Source organism: Pseudorasbora parva, chromosome 8 (assembly GCF_024679245.1).
Source record: "Pseudorasbora parva isolate DD20220531a chromosome 8, ASM2467924v1, whole genome shotgun sequence".
Taxonomy (NCBI): domain Eukaryota; kingdom Metazoa; phylum Chordata; class Actinopteri; order Cypriniformes; family Gobionidae; genus Pseudorasbora; species Pseudorasbora parva.
Window position 1 is genome coordinate 24,866,114 of NC_090179.1, and position 26,011 is coordinate 24,892,124.

The 26,011-nt window shown below is 39.7% G+C and overlaps 2 protein-coding genes across 3 annotated transcripts in view; one reads left to right on the top strand and one right to left on the bottom strand.

The window, feature by feature from the left end:
* On the bottom strand, positions 1-12,386 carry nufip2 (nuclear FMR1 interacting protein 2). Of its 2 annotated transcripts, XM_067450490.1 has the most exons (5): positions 12,101-12,386; positions 9,963-10,028; positions 7,285-8,979; positions 3,722-3,754; positions 1-3,518 (listed from the first exon to the last, which is right to left on the bottom strand). In XM_067450490.1, the coding sequence occupies exons 1-5, from the start codon at positions 12,243-12,245 to the stop codon at positions 3,466-3,468; spliced, it is 1,992 nt and encodes a 663-aa protein (XP_067306591.1). In that variant the 5' UTR covers positions 12,246-12,386; the 3' UTR covers positions 1-3,465. The 2 variants fall into 2 exon arrangements, with proteins under 2 accessions (XP_067306591.1, XP_067306592.1); XM_067450491.1 differs by lacking the exon at positions 9,963-10,028 and having other exon boundaries at positions 12,101-12,380.
* The window catches only part of LOC137084315 (class A basic helix-loop-helix protein 9-like), a 23,766-nt gene continuing 7,799 nt past the window's right edge, over positions 10,045-26,011 (top strand). The window contains exon 1 of the mRNA XM_067450492.1: positions 10,045-11,844. The gene's annotated coding sequence lies outside the window, so the exon portion shown is untranslated. The remainder of the gene's footprint in view (positions 11,845-26,011) is intronic.

The following is a 26,011-nucleotide window of genomic DNA, read 5'->3' on the forward strand; positions in this document are numbered from 1 at the left end:
TCTTTTTCAACAAGTTTATTAGCAGTGACAAAGATTCTTGAGACAAAATGTAACCCCCTCTTCATGACCACTAGGAAATTCAGAGAGAGCAACATAAAAATGACATATTAATCCAAACTTTTAACAGTCAAAACATGGCACAACTGAAGATCGTTGGGGGTGTGGGGACGGGGGCAAAATAAAAGCAAGAGTTTTTCCATGTTCTGATGTGATTCTGTTTAATATATCGCTTAACACAGGCACCCTGAACTTGAAAATTTCGCAATATTAACTTTGCATATAATCGAGCGCATGAATGAAGACAAATACACATGCTTGCACACACGAACACACATATGCATCCACACGCATGAATTGAGTTGTCAGGACAGGACAAGAATCATTCATACATCAAGAAACCACATGAAATTTGAATATGCAGACAAAGATGCATTTTCTTGGTACAGATTCTCCAACCGAACACACCATTTAAGGATCACTGTACCTCTCTCCCATCCATACGTGCTCTCATTGCTTTAAACACTAAGGGGAGCCATTTAAGATTTATGTAAATAATTTATATTGCAATTATATCATTTGTGGGGTAGTAAGTGCTTATTTAAATTGAGGAAATTAAGCTAATGTGCAACCCCCCAAAATGTAAAGTTCGTTCTGTTTGCATTCTGTGCATAGAACCTCTATATGTGCATTTGACCCCTGGAGTTGGGTTTTTAAAACAAAGACCAGGTTCAGTTCATTCTGCTGACAGCGTTTACAAAGATGTAACTGAGTGAAGGGAACAGTTCAGCCCAAAATGAGAACTATGCCATTATTTACACACCCTCAGGGTGTTCCAAACCCATATATACTCTTTTTGGCTAATATAATGAAAATCAGTGGGGTCCAGCACAACACTTTCACTCAATAGGGCCGTAGTCTTGTAGGTTTGGAACAACATGAAGTTGAGTAAATGACAACAGGATCGTCATTTGTATGTGAACAATCCCTTTAATGGGAAAACAGGGATACCAGCACAAAACATGTTCACAGAGGTATTTCATAATTAACTTAATGTAATAACAGATGGTTATAAATTATGCTTACATCAGTAACTCCTTAAGCAAATCCCTTGGATATATTAAAAAAGAAGGAAGGAAAAGTAAAAATAAAAAAAATAAAATGCTCTATGTGAGCTGTTTAAAGACTAAATTTAGATAACTACAATTAAACTCAAGTGAATCTAAAAAGCCAAAAAACAAGCTAATTATCAATCGCAGGATTTCTCTACATTGCACAAAGCTTTTACAGTGGAATCCAAACGGAATTAGAGAAGATGAAGCAGAATTTATCAACCTTACATCTGTTTTGCGAGTTTTCCCCCCCTCAGTATCTTTTGAACTAAGACACTGAACAGGCTTCACACACCTCAAGAACAGAAACAGATGAAGAACTATTGCAAAACATCCCACGTTTCGTGAAGAAGACGGACCACATTGGAAACCCTTACATGCTGCATTTAAAACCTGAAAACTCTTGTAAAGGAAAGACATACAGATACGTAGTGTGGTTAACTTCTTTCGCGTGTACTTAAATCTTTTCACCTGGCAGTGTTTCATGGTCATGTACAGAAAAACATTGATGCCAAATGATACCTGTAAAGACTCAAGCATAGGCTTTCAGTCAAAAATTAAACCCCTCAAAAGGTTACAATAGAAATAAAAAAACAGCTGGTACAAACATGGGACGTTCTCTTTATTTTTGGCAATAACACTGTTGGTGCATTTTTTATTTTTATTTTTTTTTCGATACAAGAACACTGCCCTAATTCTACCTGAGTGTCTTTTTTCTTTTCCTTTTTTTCTTTTTTTCTTTTTTATTATTTAGTTTTGTATACATTTCTTTTGAGATTGTGGACCGGCAGTCCTTAGGTAGAGGTTAAAGTTAGTAGCCTATGATTAATTACTAGAATTTCAAATATGTACTGATATGTCAATGTTTAAGGAAATACAATTCAAGAACATAATACATAAAGTGCTACTGATTCTTATGTATAAATCAATTAATCTGTGAAATGATAAAGCGGAGGATAGACTTTTAAGTTTAGAATGCATTTTCTGACATTATAAAGAGAAACATTTACACAACGGCAGAATTCCTGTCAACAGCGGTTCTATTGAAGAGGCTCATACTTAACCAATAAGCATGGAAAAAATCAGGAGCAAATTAAAACAACAGAAATAAAAAGCATAAAAGTGTGATTGTGGCGCTCAATAGAAAAGCTAGGGGCTTCTAGTTTCAAGCAAAAAATAACAAGTCCAGATCATTTGCCAGCGACTTCCTCTCCATTTCGAAGAGCAGCTCTACAGAACTGAACCAAAACTAAAATATCAATAATGTACCTTAATAGCATTACAGCTAAAGCAACTGTGTGGTGTGGCACATCTTATCGATTAGTTGTGGGTTCTAACGGCTACTTAAAAACGTAAAACACTCAAGAGAAAAGAGTATAGCGTGATCTCTGCCCTCCGTTTACACACTCTCACACGACGAGCAAGAGACTCGAACGGCTGTCAGGTGACAAAAGCGTGAAGAGACGACAACAATAAGACTGTTAAACGATAGCACTTTGAACTCTTCCAAAAGAGGACGCACAGAGCAGCATACTGCACATGCACACTACAGGGCGTACGGTTTCCCAATCCGAGTGTACCTCATAACCTGCCCTTGGAGTTTTTAAGTATTTCAATGAAAAGTAAAACAAGAAAGAAAAAATAAAAAGAGAGAAAAAGAAATGGAGACGCGTCACTAACAGGACTGACCCAATCTTGTCCTGAAATTAAATTAAGACAATTATTTAATCCCAAAGGCTTGAACTAACTGCCCCCCACACATACATGGACCTTGATTCCCCTGAATCAAAAAAAACAAAAACAAAAAAAAAAACATGTAGATCCTCTGGCCACAGTATGTTAATTCACTGGAGATCGACACGCTTCGGTTCTGTGCCCGAATGAATTCAATGTGACCGCTTTTGAGTCTACATGATTATTTGAATTCAAGAGGGGACACATGGTGACATGCTCTTCTCCAGGACGCTCTCTTTAGGTCCGTGAGTACTTAAATGAGAAGCTTCCGCCCAACCAAATGCCATGACAGGGTTATCATGAGTGTTTTTGACGTGTGAGTTTTATGTCCCCAAAGTCATTTCAATTGTCTTCAGCAACATATCCACGAGACCGCGTTAGAGTTGAGTTCCACAGCTCCAGGTCTTCCGTTCTAATATTCTAAAACCAGCTAACCCGTTTTCTCGAGCGCACTCTGTTCCTCTGTGCTAAGCCTTGACTGTTAACGGGTAACAAGGTCCTGTCTAAACCAACTTAAGATTGGATTACTTCTGATTCAGGATGTTCAGAGGCAGCAGCCATGTTCCTCAAGCACATCTTTTTGCAGCAGTGTTCATCTGAGATATAGTGTCCAGACACAGCCTCACTGAGCAGGTCCGTCCCATGACTCACTGTAAAGGACTACTCGATTTGGATCTATGAGAAAGTGAGAAAGGTGAGAGTATGGACCATTAAAACCACAAGCAAATTGATATGGGAAGGTTTGAAGGATGTGAACACATGGGGCACTGGGTTGCAATATCTAAATGCTGAATCATTTAAGGGTTTAATGATCACATGCTGAGGCAAGAGTTGTCTATAAACATGTCAACAAACACAAGAGGAAAATGGAAGCCTACCTTGTTTTTGCAAATTCAAAATATATTCCATTTCTGCAAAGAAGAGACAGATGAAAGTTCAGTGTAAAAATAGATCTATCATTTTTACTTGACTAAAGGGCTGAGCTGTTTCAACTCACAGGAAAGCTTCAAAATACTGCTATTTTGTTGCTTTATATAACCACACAGAAATAATATTTATATATATTCAGTCCCACACTATCATTTTTGTGTGCAAGAGTAACAAGTCACATTCTAATTTGAGAGGGCTAAGTAACATACTCTTAAAGGGATAGCTCACCCAAAAATGAAAAGTATACCATGATTTACTCATTTTCATTGATGGGTTAACTAACCCTTTAAGATCTAGTCTAAACCAATTTATATGCAACACTCTAAATTATAACACAAAGCCCACTTTTTGTCATTACAGATAGACTGAAAATTGGTTAAATTAAAAAATATTTTTTCAAATGTTTCATAATAATTTCTTTTATTTTTCTTATTTTGGTCAACTATAATGGCACCAAGTAAGTCTCTAAAGACATGTACCCTAAAAATAAACTTGTTTACATTTATTCATTTTGCAGACGCATCCAAAGCAGCTTACAAATAAGGAATACAGCAAGTGAACACAAGGCAAATAAACTCAAGAAGTGCTCAAAACAGACATTTCATAAGCCCCTTTCACACTACGATTCCGGCAAATACACGGATAATGCGACCTGGCATTTGTTCCCGGGCCGCTAGATTTGGTCCAGTCTCACTGCCAGCGAAATACCGTAATATGTGCGCTTTCACACACAGCGCTTAACGGTCCCGGGTCGAGTTGACACGTGACATCCTGATGTGACGTATAACGGCGAGCGATCTCAGCTTCAGCGCGGATAGTAAGGAGCTCCGTGGTCTCGACTTGTGTCCAGCTTGCGCACATTTCTGCTTGTTTAATTTTAGTTTCTTTTGTATACGAACACTCTCTGCGTTTAAAACACAGACTAGCTCTTCTGGCACTGCAGGGTTGTATTATTGAAAAAAACAAGCTCTAGGAGTCGCACGATAACTACGTACACGTTGCGGCATTAGTTTCGGCTTTTGTTCACACAGTGCTCGTCCCGGGTCGAATACCGCAATATTACTAGGTCCCCGACCCGGGTCGAATTCGGTAATCAATGCCGGTACGTGGTTGCTTTCACACAGAAGGCGACCCGGCAATGTTCCAGGAATATTGCGGGTCCGACGTGCAGTGTAAAAGGGGCTTTAGAGTAGCATAAGCCAGAATAGAGAGTGATTAATGGAAAATGAAAGCATTTTTATATATAATATATATGACGATGAGGTTAAGTGCTCACGGATGGTTTTCAGCTGTCTTTTGAATATTGTCAGTGATTCCGCATTACGGATGAAGGCGTGGAGATCGTCACATCAGCCACTAGTACTACTGATTTACCAATCGATGGATTCCAACCTGAATGTATTGTTGGATTTTTTGTTTTCCAATTGTGATGTACGTCATTGTGATGTACGTCAGAGCAGGGGGGAAAAAAGTAGGGTGGAATCCAGGGATCAGACGTTGAATGAATTTTGCGATGTGGAAGGTGGATCTGCTGAATGCAAGCTCTAAGTCGATATTAGAAAGGTTTAAGCAAACCAAATGATGAGAGAAGCCCAACAAACAACACCAGAGAGAAGTTTGTCGCTTCACTGGAAGATTGAGTTGACATTTTGATTAAAAATTACGAGATTGTTCACAACAAAAAGAATCGTTCACAATAAGATCCATGACATGCATTTATAAAAAAGATAGGATGAATTTGAATTTTCATTTCATGCCGATCAGATAACCAAAAACAACTATGCAATATTATAAATGTCATATCCAACTTAAATCCACTATTGTTTTATATAGAAATGTTCTATAGACTATACACAATTTAAAGGGTTCGTTCACCCAACAATGAAAGTTCTATCATTATTCCCCCCTCACATCGTTCATCTTCCTTTTTTTAAAATGAAATCTGAGAGCTCTCCGATCACTCCATACATAGCAATTTAATGAACACTTTCAAGGTCCAAAAAGGTAGGAAAGACATCGATAAAATAGTCCATGTGACTCCAGTGGTACAACCGTAATTTTATGAAGCGACAAAAATACTTTTTGTGAGCAAAAAACAACAACTTTATTCAACAATTTCTTCTCGTCTGTATCCGACTCCTATGTTGATGACTTAGTAAATATAATATTTTGTTCGATTTATATAGCGCTTTTCAAGGGACTAAAATCGCTTTACATTGAAGGGGGAATCTCCTCAACCACCACCAATGTGCAGCATCCACCTGAATGATGCGACGACAGCCATATTGCGCCAGACCGCTCACCACACACCAGCTGATTGGTGGAGAGGAGACAGAGTGATGAAACCAATCAGGAGAGGGGGATGATTAGGAGGCAATGATGGACAGAGGCCAATGGGCAAATTGGGCCAAGATGCCGGCCACACCCCTACTCTTTATGGTATTTTTAATGACCACAGAGAGTCAGGACCTCGGGTTTAACGTCTCATCCGAAGGTTTAAGCAGAATATGGTTAAAGGTTTAGATATGGTGCAGCAATTCCAAGTTACGCCAGAGCAACACCAGCACGCTGACTTACCATTGGCCAATGCTGTTCACGTGACCACCACGATGCATGCGTGATGCTAATGCAGGAGCTGACCAATGTAAATTGCGTAGGAGTCAGACACACGTGAAAGAAATTGTTGAAGAAAGTCGTTATTTTATATAAATAAATATATATATATATATATATATATATATATATATATATATATATATATATATATATATATATATATATATATATATATATATATATATATAAATAAAACGCTCGTCGCTTCATAAAATTTAAATGGAACCCCTGTAGTCACACAGACTATTTTTTATCAATATCTTTCCTACCTTCCTGGCATGCAATCCAAATCCTAAATCGATACGCTGATTCATAATGATTCAAACAATGTCGTTATTTCATTTTTTGCTCACAAAAACTATTCTCGTTGCTTCATAAAATTATTGTAGAGCCAATGTAGTGAGCTGGGCTTTGTAACGACGTCTTTAGTGCCTTTATGGGTCTTGAGAGAGGAAATGACATTGGTGTCAATGAAGGCCTGTCTGAGCCATCGGATTTCAACAAAAATATCTTCATTTGTGTTCTGAAGATGAATGGAGGTCTTACGGGTGTCGAACGACATTAGGGAAAGTAATTAATGACAGAATTTTAATTTTTGGGTGAACTAACCCTTTAAATAGCTTGGAATGGTCAGAGAGCTCTCTGATTTCATCAAAAATATTTTAATTTGTGCTCTGAAGAGGAACGAACATATTAGAGGTTGGGAACGACATGAGTGAGTAATGACTGGGTGAACTTACCCTTTAATGCTATTACATAACTAATTCAATTACAGAAAAATTAAGAGTAATCTCTTACTTTTCAAAGAGAAAGTAATTAAACTACAGTAATGATTTACTTACTAAGGCATTACACCCAAAAATGTTCATAGCAAGAAGATAAAATAGCGATTTACCTCTAGTGTGATAATTTACAGCAGCTTTTAGATCAAATGATCCCCAACTAGACCTCCTGTCAAAGCCCTTAGTATGGCCCTGGTCCTTGGCCAAAGCCACCTTGGGTGCAGCTGGGGAGGTGGGAGGCAGCTCAGCACAAATGTCCTTAGAGGAAGAACAAAACACTATTGCACCATGAATCCCAGTCTCGTCTCTCTGAGGATCCAAGCTAAAGACAGGCGTCTCGGGTACGGCCCTGCTTGCTGCCGTGGCACCGCCGCTCACACCCCGACTCAGATTCTGAGCATTAGTCCGTTTGTCTGGCTCGTGAGCCTTGGGGAAGGGTGGTTGATCCGGTCTCTGAGAGGTACTGGAGGTCTGAGTGGCCACTGTAGCAGGACAGCCTCCCTGAAAGCACACCTCTACTGGCACATCCTTTCCGTTCGAGCAGTACGCCACGCTCTCTGGTCCAGCGCTAGGCTCGTTGATAAAGGACAAGCCCCACTGATTCTGAAAAATGTCCCCCAGAGACTTCTGATTTGTCGCAGCAGCAGGAGGATCGGCTTGGCGGCCACTAGGGAGTGAGAGTTGCATATTGGAGGGGGTGACGGGGTAAACGAACAGGCTGGGCTTCCTGGGCTCAGCCACAGAGATGGTGGAACTTCCGATGGCCATAGTGCCGCTACCAGGGGGAGATGCTACATTCTCAGTGGCAACAGCTGGGGTCGCTAGCAGAGGACCGGAGCTGAAATGGGAGCCGGGCAGGGGACAGCCATTCCCTTCCCCCGGCAGGGGTCCGTTGGTAAAGCTAGCCGAGGTGATGGTTTTCACTGCAGACATAGGGACCTGTGGTGGTCTCCCAGGCACCTGGGGAGCAGGAGTGAGAGCCTCTCCGCCAGCTTGGGCAGTCTTATTGAGGTTCTCTTTCACTTTGCTTGCATAACTGATCTTAGGCACAATCTTAGCGCTACTATTGTCCACAGGAAAGACAGGTGGAGGCTTGAACAAGGTCCATGAGTCCTCTTTGGTGGAGGTAGCCACCTTAACCTTGCTGGAGCGATCCTCAAACCGTTTGCTAGCCACTTTGCCTTCCAAATTTTTGCGCTGAAGTTCAGCCACCGGCAGAGGAGGTGGGGTGGCGGAGGCAGGTGGATCCTTGGCTTTTAGGTGCGTCTCAGCTTTTGAGCCGGCTCTGCCACTCTCCACCTGAGAGCCAGAGGCCGACTCCGGTGCCACAGGTCCGTGGTCTTGTTTGCCGCCCTGCTGCATGGCTTTTCCCTGGGCAGAAGCAGTCACATTGTCCCCGGCTTTGCCATTCCTCTGGGCCCGGCGCTTCTTGGGAGTAGTGTATCCACTCTCGGAGCCACTGCCGTCATTGTCAGCTCCGGGTTTGCTAGGGTAACCGTTGGTAAGTGGTACAGAGTTGAGCGACACCACACCGTTCAGAGAAGACAAAGCCTCTTTTTTGCCCTCAAGTGTGTTCAACTCTGAGGACTTGTCATTTTTGAAGTCCATTCTGTTTTTGCTAGTGTTTCTACCTTTTCTGTCCCCAGTTGAGTCAGCGGTGAAGGCCCGTCGAGTGGGCTTCTGTTTCAAGTTGATGTCTAGCAGGTGTCTGTCGCCATTGCCGTTTGCAGGTTGCAGGGAGCTGTCTGGGTTAAAGGAAATGGGAGTCACCTCTCCCTCCTTCAGAGTTCCATTTATTTTGCCATTTTCTGCAAATAGAAGAAACATAAAGCAATAAATATGCAGAATGGAAACCACAAACCTGAATCAATTGATCTACAGAACCAACTATTTTTGGCAAATATCCAGATCAGATCTGAAGTTCCAGTAAGAGAACAGGTCAAGTTTAGTCAATGTTTGCACAAGATCAAGGAATATTTAGACTAGGTATGTTCAGTGGAACCAGGCCAGGGTCAGGCATATGACAAGCACACTTCTGGAACTCACATGAACACCCATTAAAGGTATTCAGTGTACTTCCAATTAAAGCCTGCTTTAAATGAACTGCTGGAATATCTGTGATTTGATAGCCATATTTCCCACATCCGAACACAGTGAGTTTATTAATTTAAATGGTTGCTAATAAAGTGAATTTTTGCAGTGGGTCTGCAGAACATTACATTTTCTGATAAATGCACATTTTTCAAACCACACACACACACACACACACACACACACACACACACACACACACACACACACACACACACACACACACACACACACACACACACACACACACACTCTCTCTCTCTACAGGGAGTCTCTCCTTAAGGATAACCGTTTTTATACTGTACAAACTATACATGTTCCCTTACACTAAACCATATTTTTTTTCATTTAAGAAAAGAAAAAGGTAAGTAAGTTTTTTTTATGCCGTTTGGTGTATGAGGACACAGGAAGTGCTCTCATAAACCCTGTTTAGTGTACTTTTAATACTCATATCATTACTCATATCATCAAACACAGCAATTTGGTGCTCAAGAAACATTTATCACCATCAATGTTGACACCATTTGTGCTGTTAAACAATGTTTATTTGAAATAGAATCTTTTGTATTTATAAGCACTATATAAAAATACATTTTCATTGAAACTTAAGGTATAAGTCTTTATACCTTTCTAAGTCTGTAGAAAAAAATATATACACACAACAGTAAACTGTACAATATAAGTTATTTCACTCGCTTACTATTTTCATATAGAATAAACAGGTCTGTATACAAGGGGGTCCTTTGCAACAGGATCATCATTGGTCCTTGGGATAAAAAAAAATAGATGTTCTTTGTCAGGCAAGAGTATAACAAAGTCTGCTTGAGTTCATGATTTCTATGGAAACTATTTATGGCAGCTCAAGGAATGTCCTCAGAGGAATTTAAGACTGGCATCAGCAACAACACCATTCTGGTAGCCTGGTACACAGATTCAAATTAATTCAGACAGGAGAAAATAAATTATGTACTTTGTACTGTAAATCTAAACAAGTTGAACCAACAAGTCTGCAGAACAACGGAATAGTATTGAACACCCAAATCAACGATAGGATATATTAATGCGACAAAAAAAAAGAAAGAAAAAGGTTTGAGCTCTAAATCGAGTCTGCGCGACCTCTGAAAATATGAGACGTAAAGACAGTAGACCATGCAAGTGTGCTTTCATCGGCCGGCTCAAGTCTGACATCGCCCTATTTTTAACCGGAGAGGTATGACGTGTCAAAATGGAGTACTCAGTCATATTTGGGTAGTTCCCCAGCATTGGTGTACATGTCTTAAAATGCCGTAATTAATGAAAACCACTGAGCTGAATACACATGTAATACTCTTTAACACATATTCATGATTGACATGAGCTCTTATTTGTGTGCTAAAGTCACAGTAGTTGAGCTGGGTTAATTGAATCGCAACATAGCAGTCACTGTCAGCACCTTTATACTTCCTGAAATAATATACAAAATAGTTAAGCTATTTTAATGGTGCGTGTTAGAGACCAATTTTACTCGGTTTAGATTTAGGTCTTGCCTACATGTGCGTATTTGGTCAATAAACCGGCCAAGTCATCAGCTAGCTTAGCATGCTAAGTGGGCAGCTTGAATGATTAGCCGCAGATAGCTGTGATTGTTTACACGCTGTGACGATTTTGTGAAGTGACAACTGCAACGGTATTTTTCAAGAGGGGCCGTAAAACACACTATGCATTTTTATGCACCAAATATAAACGGTTTTGGCGGTGTACTTCTGAGAGACCTTTTACGTGTCACAATAGCCAGCAGAACTGGACCAAATCGATTAAAATGGAAAGTTAACCCAGCTATGCGTTTGAACACATATGCTCACAGTTATATGTCACAATGTACATGATAAAGATATTTGTCACTTTTCGATTGAAATCGAACATGTGAGAGTTCTATAAGAGTTTAGCAGCCTTCGTCGCGAGGCGCCATGAGCTTTGAGACGTTGCATTCATCACAGGACAAGTTAAGCGCTGTCAGAGAAGGCACGTTAATACAAAAGTAACATGCAAGTATTTTATCAATAGGTACTGTATATACATATAAACATGCCAACGCGTGCATTATTTAAGTGTATTGTAAATGATTTCCCATCTGCTTCTATTTACGCATTTAGAACGTTTGAGTTCGTACAGTTATAGAATGTTCCGACGCGTTCTATTCAGGCCACTCGGTGTCGAGTTCGAATCGGCGGTGAGCGCGAGCCCAGTCACTGCCAGGCCCACTCACATGACTGTCAAAGAGCATAGGCCGCGTTTCTAGCTAAGCTGGCCGTACATACACCCCTCAGACACCATTAATACTGACTCCCACTACAAAAGCTAGCAGAGCGGACTCAGTTATATTCTGTGATACTCGGTTGTGTACGAGAAATGGACAGCGGTGAAGTTTGTGAGATTTGGCCGTCCATCATGGCGGACAGGAAATAACAGAACAAGCTTAAGCTACGAGCAGGAACATTCCACAGGAGCCGGTTCATGTTGCTGTGGCAGCAACGGGGTAGAGCTAACAGGCTATTCTGGATCTCTGGTGGACGCATTCCCCTTAAAACGGCCCAAACTGAGAGGTATGTTTGCGAGTGAATTATTAGTAAAGGGAAATGTGTAATGCGTGTTGAGAGACCGGTGCACAAGGTCAATGTCCCTTCACGCTAGCTAGCTTTGCGGCTAGCCCTGGATAACTATTTAAAACAGTACCGTCAGCAAAACATGCTCCGCATTTAACTTAACTCGAGCTGTATTAACGTTACTGTAAACAAACATAGCACGACATGCATTTGAAGCTTGTTAGATGAAAAACACTGAGCGTTGCTTGTAACCAACCTGTTTTCTTCGTCTGCGTTTTCTCGTTCTGGAACTGACTGTGGTTCTGATCATTGTTTACCGATATGTTCGATCGACCAGGCTCGTTCTCTGCTCCATGACTGATATATACTCCGATTGCCCCTTCGCAGGGACGTTCCTCCATTTAACGCTAGCGCAAGTGACAGAATGTGCTCAACCGGTGCTCGGTGGACGAGGGGAGTTGAGACATTTGCACTGCCCAATCACAGCCTGCGTTTGGGGGTGCCAGTGAGAGGCGGGCGGTGTTTCGTGCGTCGGGATACAAGGCGTGGATGCTCCCAGTCAAGGCCACAGGAAGCTGTCACGCAAACTCATGCAATCACCCTAGTGCTGCTGCTGTGTCAGTCCTGTCTGTTGTGTATACTGTAGGGGAGTTTAATACTTTAATGCGTTGGTGGTAATGCACCCAAAGCTGGTCTGCCAACCGCCAATAAATTATCAAGAAGAAAATACTTTAATGCAGTAATTTGAACGTTCATGTGTTCGTTCAGTTCGTGCATGAACGAGATGTCTCATTTCATTTAGGGTGTTTACTTTTTCTCTGTCAAACAACAAACCTCAAACGGAAGTCATTTATTAATAAGGGAGAGAGTAGTATGGGAGCATTATGGTAAATCTTCTGAATACGTTGACGGTTCCAGCGACTGCCACTAGGGGGCGAAATGACATGCACGAATAATAGAAATAAAGGCGGCTTAAAGGGACAGTTCCATAGACTGTAAAAAAAAATATGGACTTGACGTCACCCATTGGATTGGGATGAGCCGTTCTGAAGCTTAAAGTAGGGGTGAGCTGGCCGTCTCCGTGTGTCCCTCCCGGATAACAGAAAATGGGCAAAGAGGTGGAATGTGGGCGGAGCTTATGTGACGCAATGACTATAGACAGTGGATAAATGGCTATCCACCTGTCACTCAAAGTAACCACACCCTTAATTATTTAGAACTTTAAGGCATTATATAATGTTTACAAATGAGTTATAAAAAAATTCACCCCCTTCAGAGTTGTCTTGAAGGGCAAAATTTGCCATATAGACCATAACAATAATTTGTACCAGGCTGTAAACATGTTTTATTCTGCTGTAAATTTGGGAATTTTAAAGGGGTGATGAATTCAGAAATTTAACTTTCCCTTGAGGTTTTGATATATAAAAGGTCATGGTAATATAAGAATATCCTGTAAGTTTCAGAGCTGAAAACTTCCTTGTTAGTCAAAGCTTTTATAGACACCAGGCCCAGAAAACGGTCCTGTGCTTCATACTTACCTCATTGTGCTACGAAACACCGCCTCTACAGAATGTACAGCAGGTCTAATCCAGTAGCCTCGCCCACCGACTCATGGAGGGCTCGTGCTAGCTGGTCAACAACAATAACATGCAGAGGAAGATTAAGACATTGCGCTATTCCTGGTTGCGGAAGAACAGTCACTGCATAAGCCTCCTTCGGATCCTAATATTAGGAATGTGTGGTTAAACTTTATTTTTAATGAAGTTTCAGCTCACTGGGGAAGACATGCAAACAAATCTCCAGTCAATGCTGGATTTGGATCCGACAGGAATGGTCCAACACACTTATGAGAGTAAAACGTGTTTTTATATATAATAGTATTGCATTGTTATAGATTGTTTTGCTTATGTGTACGTGTCTAACAGAACATACCTTTAGCACGCTGGACTCAGACACGTAGGGCCAGAGCTCGCAAAGCCCGGCAGGCTGGTGAATCTCATTATATTCCGTTCTTGATCTGTGCTGTTGTCTCTCGACTTGACAGTTGAAGGGCGGTGCACACGTGTGTGTGTGTGTATGTGTGTGTGTGTGCACGGTTCACACTTATTTTGACCAATCTTGCAGGCTATGTGTAATATAAAAATAATAGTCCTATCAATCGCAGATGGATGAGAAATAAATCATTGTGTTTGTTTGATAAAGACGAGCCCTGTAATGGAGAGAATCATTCCGGTTGCCGCTTCTCCCTCAATCTCTCCTCTCCCGTGAACTGACAGAGGGATATATATATATATATATATAAAAGCCAGTTCATGACACCTTTAACATGGGGCTCAATGAGATTCTGCTCCCTTCTGAAGTCCCTAGTGACCAGTTTAGGAAATGTAGTTTACATTACTTCCGTATTGGCTTCAAGAGAGATCTTGGATAGTTCACACAAAAATGAAAATTCTCATTAATTAGGCCACTCACCCGAATGTTGTTTCAAAAAGTGTGACTTTCGTTCATCTTCGGAACACAAAAGAAGATATTTTGTATGGAATATGAGAAATTTCTGTCCCTTATTGACAGCTGCGCAACTACCATTTTGATTCTTCAAAAAATGCATAAATGAACGTTGAACGTTTTAGACTCCATTTTTTTATGGGTCATGGTTGCTTTATAAACAGATTTTATTTAGGCTTTTATTCACATAAAAACAATGATCAGCGAACATAATCAGAAACTGAACCAGAACCTGCTTGCACAAACCTCATTGGTTCTTGCTGTAGCTAAAACTGCGTAACACACGAGAATGAACCTCACTGGTTCTTGCTGAAGCTAAAACATGCTGCGTAACACACGAGAATGAACCTCACTGGTTCTCGCACGTCTGTTGTAAGTAGGTGTGTCCACTACAGTTTTGGTATGTTTTGGTTGATACTTGCACAGATCTTATACTGACATCAGAGTGCTTATCAAAAGCAATTGAGTGTCTATTTAAACTTGAAGAGGGCAAGATACCACATATAGCCATAGTTAGCCTTCTAGTAGGTTGCACTTTGGACCAGCTCTCATTTAACTAGGGGGTGGATTGTAGATCTGGGGCAGGTTTGTTTCGTTCTCTGAGGATATGCTGACAGTTAATTGGAATGAGGAAATGATCACCTTTCTGATTTAATCATTAATTTTCTCTGCTGACAGTTCTTGCATGGATATAAAAAAAATGTGTTGAGTGAATTATATGTTTTTGTTTATTACTGTCTATTTAACAATACTATAAACCAAAATGTTACACAACAACTGAAATATTTGGGGTCAGATTTTTTTATTATAAGAAAGAAATCAATGCTTTTAAGGATGGATTAAATTGACCAAAAATGACAGCAAATATTATTAAATTGTATTGTTTAATTTCTATTCAAATAATCCTAAAATGTATCACAGTTTCCACAAAAATATTTAGCAGCACAACTATAATAATAATAATTAATGTTATTTAAAGGAATTAAATTATTAAAGGATTAAAAGGGATTTAAGGAAATAAAGAAAAATAAATAAGAACAGTAAAAGTTCCAGTTCTTGTTATGAAGTTAAAGGGTTACTTCAGCGATTAGCATATCGCTTTGTATCAGAAGAAACCCTGGAGAATATTCAAATTATTGTGCTTTACCCCTCATATCCCCCCTGAGACAAGAGATTTATGCATTTTATTTCTGGAAAAATTCCTCCTATGATGCAAATTGACGATTTTTGCATCATAGGAGGAATGTTTGGCCAAAGGCTAAAGACTACAGCCAGCAGAGGGAGCCATTTCCGCATGTTTTGAAACCGCGCATGGGGGATGGGAGATTACACTCAGCTTGCAGGGAAAGCTCAGCTGGCAGACAGGATCATTTAAACGGAGCTATGGTGAGCAATGTAAGTCTTTTAACTTCTCAAATTAATTTCTATGAAAGTTAAGCTTGTAAAGGCATGAACTGAAACGCGCCAGACTGATCTCGGGTTGTGAATGTATGCCGCGAGTGTAGTCGTGATTACCTCAGCTCTCATCACTCGTGCAGTTAGTGCTCAGTGCTGTGATACTCGCGCGGTGACTTACTCATTATATTGAACAGACACGTTCAGTTTTTAATTGTAGTGTCTTCTTCAACTCAGTCACTGTAATCAAGTTGGTGGCGTTGGGGAATGGCACAGGGCAGCGAAGCATTCTGGGAATTGTAGTCTTTCATCCCCATGGGACAAAAATACATTTTCTGTCTTTTCTCAGTCTAGAAGACACCAAATTCAAAAATAATTTCACATTTCTACTGCATTGATGACCCAGTTTAAATACAGATTAATCTTCCCAGCGCTGAAGTACCCCTTTAATGATTTGCTAATAATAATAATAATAATAATTATATATATATATATATATATATATATATATATATATATATATATATATATATATATATATATATATATATATATTTTATATAAAAAAAATGTATAACTTTTTTTTAAAAAATATGCTCATATTCACTCTAATTTTCATCTACCTAATATGTAAAAAGGCAAAGTTTTGTCATGTCAAATTTAATTATGATTTACTTTTGGTCGCTGAACATTTTTATTGTATAACAGTTGTCAAACATGAAAAGTTTAGGTACCTGCACCTTTAGACACCCTCTTTGACTGCTAATAAGTGAAGTGTTGCGTTGGAATTCATGCTAACAGTAGCCTAAGCCTCACATTCTTTGATTTGATTGGCCATCTCACTCACTCATTCGGACAGTGATGAGAGTTGTTAGACCGCTGCGCTGAGCCAGACCAACCCCTCAGTGTCTATGGTGGTCACAGCCCTGGTGTAGATGTTATTTCCATCTTAGTGCACTAAAGGCGGCCTGCATTCCATGCATTCTCTTAAATTAACCAGAGGGGGGCAGACAAACACTGTTATGATAATCAGCATCTAAAGTGTAGTCATTTATATACATATATATTAAAGATCATAGAATCATAAAAACAACACTGTTTTAAAAGTCCGGCATCCCATTCTTTATAATAAAGTAGGGGAAATCCTTAACTTATGTTTAGAATGTTGAATCCTTTGAAAGGGTCAGATTTATCAGGATAGACTGACATGGACAACAACCTCTGTGAACTGCTCTGGGAACTTTTGAACTCCTGCACTGTGTTAGTACTTGTTCAAAGCACTAAAAAAAAGTTGCCTTAAAGTTCCCCTCCAAGGTGAAACCAAAACGGCCCTTTTGAAATCTCTGTAAACTGTATTGTCACTTCTTTTACGTGTATGTAGGTTAAGAATTTTCTCTTGCAGCCACCCCCCCCCCCCTTGCGTAATCACCATTTGTGTACCTTTGAGCAAAACAACTCCAATTATAGCACATACAGTTGATGTTTGTCAGAGTCCTATGTGACTTTAAAAGCAGTTTTAATATTCTATTCAAATAACTCTTTTATGGTTGAGCATGTCGCAATGTCTCTTGGACTGTCATCGCTGAAAATAGTAGGTTATGAGTTTTATTAGTTTCTAAGAAAACTAATAATGCACAGCTTTCACTTAAAGGTACAATTGTTTTAAACACAACAATAATTCATATATCTTCAGGAAAGTCTGAACTATAAGAGAAAGGTTACAGCTTTCATTCCTAGACCATAACAAGTATCACCTACAGGCCATGTCATCGCATTTTGAGTTGTGTCAGCCACCGACTCCAGCCAGAGCATAAATCACATAACTCTGCTCTATTAATCTTGCAATCTAGCAAACCTTGAGTGAAAGGTTGGCTCTTTTAATTGCAGAGAGCTGGCTCAAATAATGCTAGTCTTCCGTCTCTGTAATGCTGTTCTACAGGTATTGGGGCGACTAGCCTTGAGCATGGCATATTACCCTTGAAAGGCCAGGAGTGATTTCATATCCCTTGCGTCTTGTCAACACGCTTTCATCTGAACTCCAGTTAGTATCATTAACAGCTCATATTTCACTCTTCTGGAATGTTCTGGTACCTTCTGAAAAACAAATGTGAATATTAAGAATTTGCCACAGTAACAATTCACAACTCTATGATTATATAATTATAATGTCCGTGGCATGTTGTGAAGACGTTAAGTTGCGCTTGCTTTGGTAAATCTGAAAGGGAAATCATTAGGGTTGTTTACTTGACGTCAAACATGGAAAAAATGAAGTGCAGGCTGTAAAAAGTCAGTTTGACTCTTGCACCCGCTGACTGTCACCATGGAGACAAGGAAGCCCATCACAAATATAGCAGTATTGACTGAGGCACCTTTCATCTCAATCCAGGTAGTATTGTCTTCATGCGTTTTATTTTGATGACCAAGATCAGTTTTCGTTTGAAAGAAAAATGCTTGTTAGAAAACACACACACACACACACACACACACACACACACACACACACACACACACACACACACACACACACACACACACTCACTTTTATTTCTTATAGCTTGCTACCTAGTTGTCTAATAAACCTGGCATTACATTTTGAAAATATTGTTAGCTCTTTGACTAATTGTGTTTGTCATTTTGAATAAAAGCATAATTTTTAAATGTTACTCTAAAAAATGGGTTAAACAAAAACCTAAGTTGGGTTAAAAATGGACTAACCCAGGAGTTGGGTTGTTTTAACCCAGCAGTTCAGTTGTTTTAACCCCGCAGTTGGGATAAATGTTTGCTTAAGACTACCCATTTGCTGGGTTTAAACAACCCAATCGCTGGGTTAAACCAACCCAACTGCGGAGTTAAAACAACTCAACCGCTGGGTAAAAACAACCCAATTGCTGGGTTAGTCCATTTTCAACCTAACTTAAGTTGTTTTTAACCACGCATTTTTTAGAGTGTATTGACTTTTTTATTTTATATTCAACAGATCTGTCTTGGTAAAGACTGAATGAAAGCTTGTTTATTTAGTTTCGATTGGTTCCTTTTTCTAACACTGTCTTTGAGAGTGATACATTTTTTCTGGGCTGCCTCTTACTTTTACATCCGTAGATGGAACACAAGCAGCCAGTGCTGTGGATGGTGAGTCAGGGAACGAAAAGAGATCCTCCCCCAACAAGACACAACACCCATTTTAACATAACCTCATCAAACCTTAGGCAGCCATGCCAATTTACAAGGGCGAGTGCACATCAAGAGGCATGTGTCAACAATGTACTGTTGTACTCTTTTACAAGGGCTTGAATGGAGGGCCAAGGAGGTCCCAGACATTTCCATTACACTGCAGCCCTGCAGCGACTGTAGCATATAGTTAGGGAACCCCCTTAAATGAATAGCATATCTAATCAAAACAAACTAAGAAAGGTTGGAAAACTTGCTATGGCTTTTGTTGTATTGAAATGAATGTACTTACTAAAAGGAAAGATTGCGCTGTTCATTTTGTTTCTTAAAGGTGCCCTAGAATTATTTAAAAACATTACATGTCCTTCTCAAAAAATTAGAATGTTGTGATAAAGTTCATTATTTTCCATAATGAAATGATAAAAATGAAACTTTCATATATTTTAGATTCATTGCACACTACTGAATTATTTCAGGTCCTTTATTGTTTTAATACTGATGATTTTGGCATACAGCTCATGAAAACCCAAAAATCTAAAAAAACTAGCATATCATGAAAATGTTCTATAAACAAGCTATTAACCTAATCATCTGAATCAACTAATTAACTGTAAACATCATTACTCAAAACCGCAATCACGGGTAAGACTGCCGACCTGACTGCTGTCCAGAAGGCCATCATTGAAACGCTCAAGTGAGAGGGTAAGACACAGAAAGAAATTTCTGAACGAATAGGCTGTTCCCAGAGTGCTGTATCAAGGCACCTCAGTGGGAAGTCTGTGGGAAGGAAAAAGTGTGGCAAAAAACGCTGCACAACGAGAAGAGGTGACCGGACCCTGAGGAAGATTGTGGAGAAGGACCGTTTCCAGACCTTGGGGGACCTGCGGAAGCAGTGGACTGAGTCTGGAGTAGAAACATCCAGAGCCACCGTGCACAGGTGTGTGCAGGAAATGGGCTACAGGTGCCACATTCCCCAGGTCAAGCCACTTTTGGGCTACAGAGAAGCAGCACTGGATTGTTGCTCAGTGGTCCAAAGTACTTTTTTCGGATGAAAGCAAATTGTGCATGTCATTCGGAAATCAGGTGCCAGAGTCTGGAGGAAGACTAGGGAGAAGGAAGTGCCAAATTGCCTGAAGACCAGTGTCAAGTACCCACAGTCAGTGATGGTCTGGGGTGCCATGTCAGCTGCTGGTGTTGGTCCACTGTGTTTTATCAAGGGCAGGGTCAATGCAGCTAGCTATCAGGAGATTTTGGAGCACTTAATGCTTCCATCTGCTGAAAAGCTTTATGGAGATTTTGAAGATTTCGTTTTTCAGCACGACCTGGCACCTACTCACAGTGCCAAAACCACTGGTAAATGGTTTACTGACCATGGTATTACTGTGCTCAATTGGCCTGCCAACTCTCCTGACCTGAACCCCATAGAGAATCTGTGGGATATTGTGAAGAGAAAGTTGAGAGACGCAAGACACTCTGGATGAGCTTAAGGCCGCTATCGAAGCATCCTGGGCCTCCATAACACCTCAGCAGTGCCACAGGCTGATCGCCTCCATGCCACACCGCACTGAAGCAGTCATTTCTGCAAAAGGATTCCCGACCAAGTATTGAGTGCATAAATTAACATAATTATTTGAAGGTTGACTTTTTTTGTATTAAAAACGCTTTTCTTTTATTGGTCGGATGAAATATGCAAATGTTTTGAGATAGGAATTTTGGGTTTTCATGAGCTGTATGCCAAAATCATGAGTATTAAAACAATAAAAGACCTGAAATATTTCAGTTGGTGTGCAATTAATCTAAAATAAATAAATAGAATAAAAAAAATAAATAAATATGAAAGTTACATTTTTATCATTACATTATGGAAAATAATGAACTTTATCGCAATATGCAAATCTTTTGAGAAGGACCTGTATGTTAAATTGTTCTCTGATATCTACATAGAGGGTATGTGGCTTTTTTAAGGGCAAGAGTTGTCCAGATACAGTTTTACAGGTCCATTTACAAATTGTCCCTAGGATGTAATGCTCTGTTTTTGCCTTATTTGGAAGAGTCATGAATATTAATGTTGAGCTCTGCTCTGATTGGCTTATTTCAGCAGCTCACAGCTTAGTTGTTCAGCAAAGGGGCTTGTGAGTCCTGACCATCCTGACAGAACACAGACCGACTGAATGACTCTTGAAGCAGAACATCTCAAATAGACATTGCTAAAATGCAGCTTACTTGTTTATTGGTGTTTTCAGATCATCCTTGCGCGTGCATATGGTTGCCAGATTGGTCGTTTAGGTAAAACACAGGATAGTATATGTGTTCTTTTGACAGAAAAGCTCTGTTTGGGGGGATTTAAATGACTGAAATCTGGCAACCGCACAAACACTCTTCATTCCCTCAGACAAAACCAAATCCAATGATTTTAGACTCGTCTTTTTTCGTCAACGATATTGCATGTTTATATAACGTTAGTCACGATGTAGGCTACGCAGTAACTGTGATGTACTCTGAAATACAAGCATGCAAAAACATCATACTTAAGTTCTCAAAAATATAAATATATATATATTTACAAAATGAATAGCCATGTCAAATGACTGTCGTTTTAACTTATATGGTGGAAAAGTTGACGCTCGCTAGAAGGATCGAGTGAACGATCTGTAAGCAACGTATCTACGGTTGTATTTTGTAATAAGAAATAATATTAACCTTTGTCATTAGACAAACTATTTAGTTTTGTATGGTACTTGGTGTTTCCTATTGTTACTGTTCTAGCATCTTGCGTTATCTAGACAATGCTCTCTCCCTAAGAAACTTTATTTAGAAATTGTTTGAACAGTCAATAAGTGGATAAAATCGCTACTTACTGTTGTAATTGCCACTTTCTTCAGTTTAAGACGCTGAGCGAAGCTTTCTTGAAATGGGCCGAACAGACGAACGATCTTGAATTAAATTGTTGTGGTAGGCTATCCGATTACAAACATCAACTTGATTGTTGACATTTTTTATCTGTGGGAAGGGTAGAAAAGTCCTCACGTCCCCTTCACAGCCAGGAACACATGTGTCTATGAGAGCTGCTGTTTTCGCTATCCTCACGTGATGTTTGTTTACCTGCAGTCCCCCTGATTCGCTCTGTCAGTTCCGCCTGACAATGAACATGTTTGGGACAGATGAAAATGTTGGGGGCGTACATATAAATGATCCCCAACGATTGTGTCACGGTTGACGTTATGTTAAGAATCACTTATTTTTCCGTGGTGTTTTTCATGCACGAGATTCCCATATGAAGTAGGAAGAATGGTGTTTGAGACTCACAGTATGTGATGTCCATATACTGAACTCTTATTATTTCACTATGGCAAGGTTAATTCAATTTTTCATTCTAGGGCACCTTTAAAACTAAAGGGCCAAATGCCAGCAACTTGTCCTAGACAGCCGGGAGAAGGGGTGGGTAACATGGCTGATGACAGTGGAAGTCGAATGTCGAGGATTCCCAGCTCAATCTGTGTGGAATCTGTTGACGAAGGTTCGACTGAGAGGCCACTTGAGGAAAGCAGCCATCCTTAGGCTGGGGGAAGCCTCAGAAAGAGCCTCCTGTTGGCTCTGGCACAAGAGAGAGGACAAAAGCTGGAAGCCTGGAGGAGAGGGGCAATGACCTGGCCAGTCACTGCAGGCCCGCCAACTGGAGGGTGTTGTGGTTAGGGGTCGAAACACCCAGTGAAGGTTGGGGACCACCTGACGACCTCTCTTCCAGTCCAAGGCTTCACCCATTAGAAACGGGTGTATGTTAGCATCACAGATGTATTATACAAGTAATATTTCATTGTGTTGAGCTAGATAACATTTTATTTAATGTACGTTTGCTCACCTGTACACATGCAGGAACAGCATCTCTGTCAAGTCGAAGTTTGTTTTACGAAGCTCTCGTCATCTCGAAAACTGCCACGTCGATACTGGTCCAGCTTTGATTTCTCATTTTGTTCCAAAGTCTGCTTGCCATTGTCCATAATGTTTGAACGAAACTACAACAGCAGGCTGCAAGATGTTAAGCAGTTATCCACGTCTGTTGCCATGAGGGTAACAATTTTCTCAGAATTTACAAATAGTTTGAAACATGACTTGCAGAATGACTTGCAATCAGTTGTGGGCAGGGTTATTATAGTTTGGAATTTTTAATTTTGTTTTTCATTTTAATTTGAGAATTCTGAGTTTAGATGTTTATTTTTATTTTAAATTTTTTAATTTTAGTCAAAATCTGCTTCGGGCAAATAAAATGTAACACATCATTTAAAAATTAAAGTACATTTTATCGATCTTTGATCTTTTAAACAACTGTGAAGAGTCAAACTACATTTATTAAAAATCGTACCAAATTATGGGGGAAATAGATCAGACAAGAATAGAAAATTATTGAAAATATTTAAACCAGGAATGTCAGAATCATAATGTATAGTTTGTGCATAAAAAATGTCTGTCAAAACCAACACATGTTGAACAAAGTTTTTTAATTGCATTGCCGTTTATTCTCTTTAGCATGCAGTGTGTTTTTCCTTATCATTCGATTCAATTTAAGCAAGCGAAGAACAAATTTATACTTGCGTGCATTATGTATTATGCGCATTATCATTTCTGAAAGACAGCATGTTGAAGCTGTCCAGGCTGCCATTTTCTCCAAAAAGATACGACTCATTCAAAACATCTGGTAGTTTGGGTTTTCCAGAAAATGCATGTACTCCCTGCTTCTCATAACTCATAACATTACTGTGTATCGTGCATGTTATTTTTTGACAGACATTTATGTTGTAGTATTCAAATTATGTGGATTTGAAAACACATGGATTGTAAGATAATAACTATTTATTTTTTAGACAGCAAGTATTCAGTGAAGTGATTGATGCCATTGAGTGTGTCATGTTGATGTTTTTAGTTCTAATAGTCCAACCGACAGCCAGCCCAAGCTTTTGACAGACGTGATAACGTACGTGTGGAGTGAACCATGTTTTGGGTAATTATAAAACATTCTGTAAATGCTTCTAAAGGTTTTTTTTTAGAAACCTTATTTCATTTGGAGTTCATTTTGTGGCTTAAATAAATTACTTAACTTAGAGAATGACATGTTTGGCTTTTAAAAAAAGTTAAGGTTTGCTGTCAAATTATTATTTTTATTTTTTTACCTAGAAAGGAGTGGTTTGATTGCACAAAGTTGCTTTTATTGTCTCTTAACAAATTTTTATTTTATTTAAACTGATTATTGAAAATGCAGATCCTGTTGTAAATAATCACTTTTAAATCTGTTCCATTGTTACCCATTGACAGATTTTGACTCACATCTTAGTTGTATAGTATTTGGTTACACTTTTGCAACTACTTGTCAAATAACTATCATTAGAGTATTTTAATATTACTCTAATGTAAGTTACTAAGCGTTAGAATGTCTTTTGGGAAGCATCAGTGTTAATACAATACAAATGCAATGTTAGCATAGCAACCTGATATTATTAGGACTTCCAAAGTTAGTTTGCCAACTTTCTCAGCAGCATCATTGTAAAGTCAGTGCAATTTCATTTGTATAGCACTTTTCACAATACACTGTAAATAAATTGTAAACTGCTTTACTGTTAATGTTTATAATGCCTTGTAGTCCACATTGCCAAGCCCTGAACTGTTCAATCCGTCCATCACCGCTATGATTAAAAAGATAGTCTACAATTAAAATCACGGTTAAAGGGGGGGTGAAATGCTGTTTCATGCATACTGATCTTTTTACACTGTTAAAGACTTGGAATCCCATACTAAAAATGGACAAAGTTTCAAAAGTTAAGGTGGACGTTTGATGGGAGTATTTCTTTGTCAAAAATACTACTTCCGGTTAGTCATAAGTTTCGGCAAGTTTTTTGCGATCATGCGTCCCCTTTGACGTTAATGGGGGCGGAATTTCCTTGTATGGGCCTTACGGACAATTCTACCGGAAGAGCGTGAGAGAGAGAGAGAGAGAGAGAGAGAGAGAGAGAGAGAGAGAGAGAGAGGGAGAGAGCGAAAGTAACAGGCTACCCCCATCAAAGCGCTGGCTCGTAGGCTGCTGCACAGGTGATGTGCACAATTACAATGTCACCAAAAAAGTGCGTTTTTGGTTGCCAGACCAAGACAGTCCTGCACAGATTCCCCAAAAACAGTGGATGTAATTTGCTTTTCCGGATCAGCAACTGAGTTGCGCGAATGTTTATATCTGTTCGCTGCATTTCGGTGCCGACTGTTTCATAAACAAGGCCCAGCTCGACACAGGATTTTCCGATTGCCTAATGCTGAAGGATGGAGCAGTCCCAACGATAAAGGTCCCAACGTTAGAACCGCAGGCGGTGAGTTAGACTGCTTCAAATGTCTGTGTTTTTGCCAATGCTCATCAAGTAGCCCAAACATGATCACGTATAGTTAATTGATCAATAGAGCATGCGATGTGTAGTGCGTGTACATTTGTTTAGCTGGCCACTATATGTGTAACTTTATGTTTGTGTATTGTAAAAGCACTCCAAACAACAATACACAAAGAGTGGGGAAATATGTTGAACTAAATAAGCACGCTTCTTCATTCAAATGCGCTACTATTCCGTGTCTTTCTATGTAAACACTAACTTAGCCTGCCGTGCAAAACCAGTCCGCTTACTGTCTACACAAACCACGCGTAAACACACAAACACACGTCCACAACTGCACTTCCCACATGTACACCTTCAAAGACAAAAATACGACGATATAATTCAAGTATAAATATGTAAATAACACAAGCCGCTAAGCATATTATATAGTTAGTGTATAACTTGTACCACATAGAGCTCTAGTCGTTTTTGCTGCTGCTCCTGTTCAACTGCAGCCTCTGGGTCTGATTCCGGATCATAGATGTATGGCTGTATCTGATTAAAAGCCATATTTTTATTTTGAATAAAGTTTTTTTCCCGCTGTTAGGGATGACACAGCTTTACGACGCACTCGACTCAACACAATAGCAGCAGCGAGCACACGTCATTATTTAGCTCCGCTCACACGACACGCCCCCACCCGCTCTGCTTTTTTCGGAAAGACTCGGAACAGCGCATCTTTCTTATATAATTAT